This window comes from Otolemur garnettii, unplaced genomic scaffold (genome assembly GCF_000181295.1).
Source record: "Otolemur garnettii isolate 467f Iridium unplaced genomic scaffold, OtoGar3 scaffold00089, whole genome shotgun sequence".
Lineage (NCBI taxonomy): Eukaryota > Metazoa > Chordata > Mammalia > Primates > Galagidae > Otolemur > Otolemur garnettii.
The window spans coordinates 3,106,616-3,108,657 of record NW_003852484.1 but is presented as its reverse complement, the minus strand read 5'-3'; the positions used below and the strand labels follow the sequence as shown (position 1 = coordinate 3,108,657).

The 2,042-nt window shown below is 39.0% G+C and overlaps 1 protein-coding gene across 1 annotated transcript in view; it reads left to right on the top strand.

Moving 5' to 3' along the window:
• The window catches only part of PARP14 (poly(ADP-ribose) polymerase family member 14), a 44,479-nt gene that overhangs the window by 8,304 nt on the left and 34,133 nt on the right, over positions 1 to 2,042 (top strand). The window contains exons 4-5 of the mRNA XM_023516296.1: positions 68 to 307; positions 1,447 to 1,683. Of these exons, the coding sequence (XP_023372064.1) occupies positions 68 to 307; positions 1,447 to 1,683 (477 nt within the window). The remainder of the gene's footprint in view (positions 1 to 67; positions 308 to 1,446; positions 1,684 to 2,042) is intronic.

The following is a 2,042-nucleotide window of genomic DNA, read 5'->3' as shown; positions in this document are numbered from 1 at the left end:
AAAAAAAAAAAAAAGACCATGACAGATAATTGTAATAGCTTGTACTTCTCTTATGTCCCCAAACCAGATGTTTCCCTTCTGTATACAGAAGTCTCCCTCAATGAAGGATCAGAAGAAATGGAAGATACACCAAAAGAATGTGAAAATATTCCCGCTTTGGTGGCATTTGAAAATCTCAGGGCAAATGTGACTGACACAATGTTAATCTTGTTGGTGGAGAACATAAGTGGCCTGCCCAATGATGACTTTGATGTGGAAGTAATACCAGATTTTGATGTCGCCGTAGTTACCTTTAAAAAACATATAGGTAAGATCAGGTGACACTTCATGTGTCAGTCTTGTTTGCACCACACCTTGGGACTTGGGATACTTCATTAATGGAACATCTCTGTAAGTTGGACCTTTTCTAGTAGCTACTAAGAGTGACTCCTAGTTAATAAAGATCCTTTTTAACTTTGAAAGAGAAGCAAATTCGTTTTCAAACCAAGTTCTGATGTTTTTAAGAGAATGAGTTTTGCCTGAGTACTTTGTGTGTATCAGAGAGAAAAAGAGAGAGATGGAGAGAAAGTGAGGGTAAGGGAGAGAGAGAAAGTAAGGGATTCCAGGTAAAGGAGTCAGTATTTCCCCACGTGTTATTTCATGGGGAGAAGTAAATATTGATCTTTGTCACCAAAATGGACTTACTGGAAGGTAATAATAATACAACACATTCACACAGTGCTTATTATAAGTTAGGTACTATGTTAAGGTCTTTACATGTATTAATTAATTGGTTCCTTCAACGACCTTATGGGATTACCATTATTTACTTCTGTCCTACATGTTACAATTGGGGAGACAGGCACAAGGGTGCTAAGACATGGATGCGCTGGATTTGAACCCAGGCAGCCCACCTCTACAGCCTGCTCTCTTACTCACTTCACCATGTATTTCCTTAGTACTTTTGTGGTCATTCCCATATGCAGGAAGGAGTGAGTGTGTCTGGTCAGAAAATGAGTTCTCTTTAAGGTCATTGTCAGGAGTCTGTGGGCAGTCTCTGAGATTATGAAGTGTCACGTCCACTTAAAACAAGGACATTTTCTATTATTGGTACAAAGAGGAGTAAGTCAGGGCTCCGGCTCTTGAAGGACTCGCAGTTTCAGGTCAGGGAGGACGCCCATATGCAAAGGGACAGGGAAGGTGCAAGAGGAGAGGCCACCTCTCAGCAGGAACAACACGCTGTGGGGAACCGGAGCAAAGGGGACCCAGACAGGTGGCTTATTCTTGCTCTTATGAAGTTAATACTGGAACAGTATCCATCAGTTATGTCCCAAATATGGTCCCTCTTCCTGACATGTGCCTTTCTGTCATTCACTTGGTAAACGTCTCTTCATCCTTCAAAACTAGCCAGAGAGTTATCAAGATACAGTCATAATTTACTGATAACCTTGTTCTTGTCGTTTGTAGATATTGTTAAATTTGTTGAGGAATGTGCCCAGCACCACTTAACTAAACAACTCCAGCTTTCTCCAAGACTTCTGGAAGTGACAAAAACAATCTGTGTTGAAAACCTGCCTCCTGGTGCTGATGAATACAGTTTACAACTTTTCTTTGAAAATCCTTTCCATGGAGGGGGAAGAGTTGCCAGTGTTAAATGTTTTCCCAAGGAGAGTTCAGCTCTGATAGAATTTTTTGACAGTAAAGGTAATTATTCACCTGCTGGCATAATCTAGACTATTTGCAATAGCACTTAACAGTCATCAATTTAATTCTGATGCATTTTATTTGTTCATGTATTTCTTTGGAAACTATTGATTTGCTTAAAGAGGTTAGTGATTCAACTTTAGAGAAGCAACATCAAATTTATAAAAGATGTGAGAGGATTCTTTTACGAGTCTCCACCTATCATCTTGGAATCTTTGAAATACTGTATTTTAAAGAAATGATCTTTGTTTTTGCCACAAACTTAATGAAAACTTTCCCATTAATTTCTATCAAGTTTAAGAAATACTCAGCAACATATCCAGTTCCTACAAAAATGTCACTTTCACCTATTACTGTCA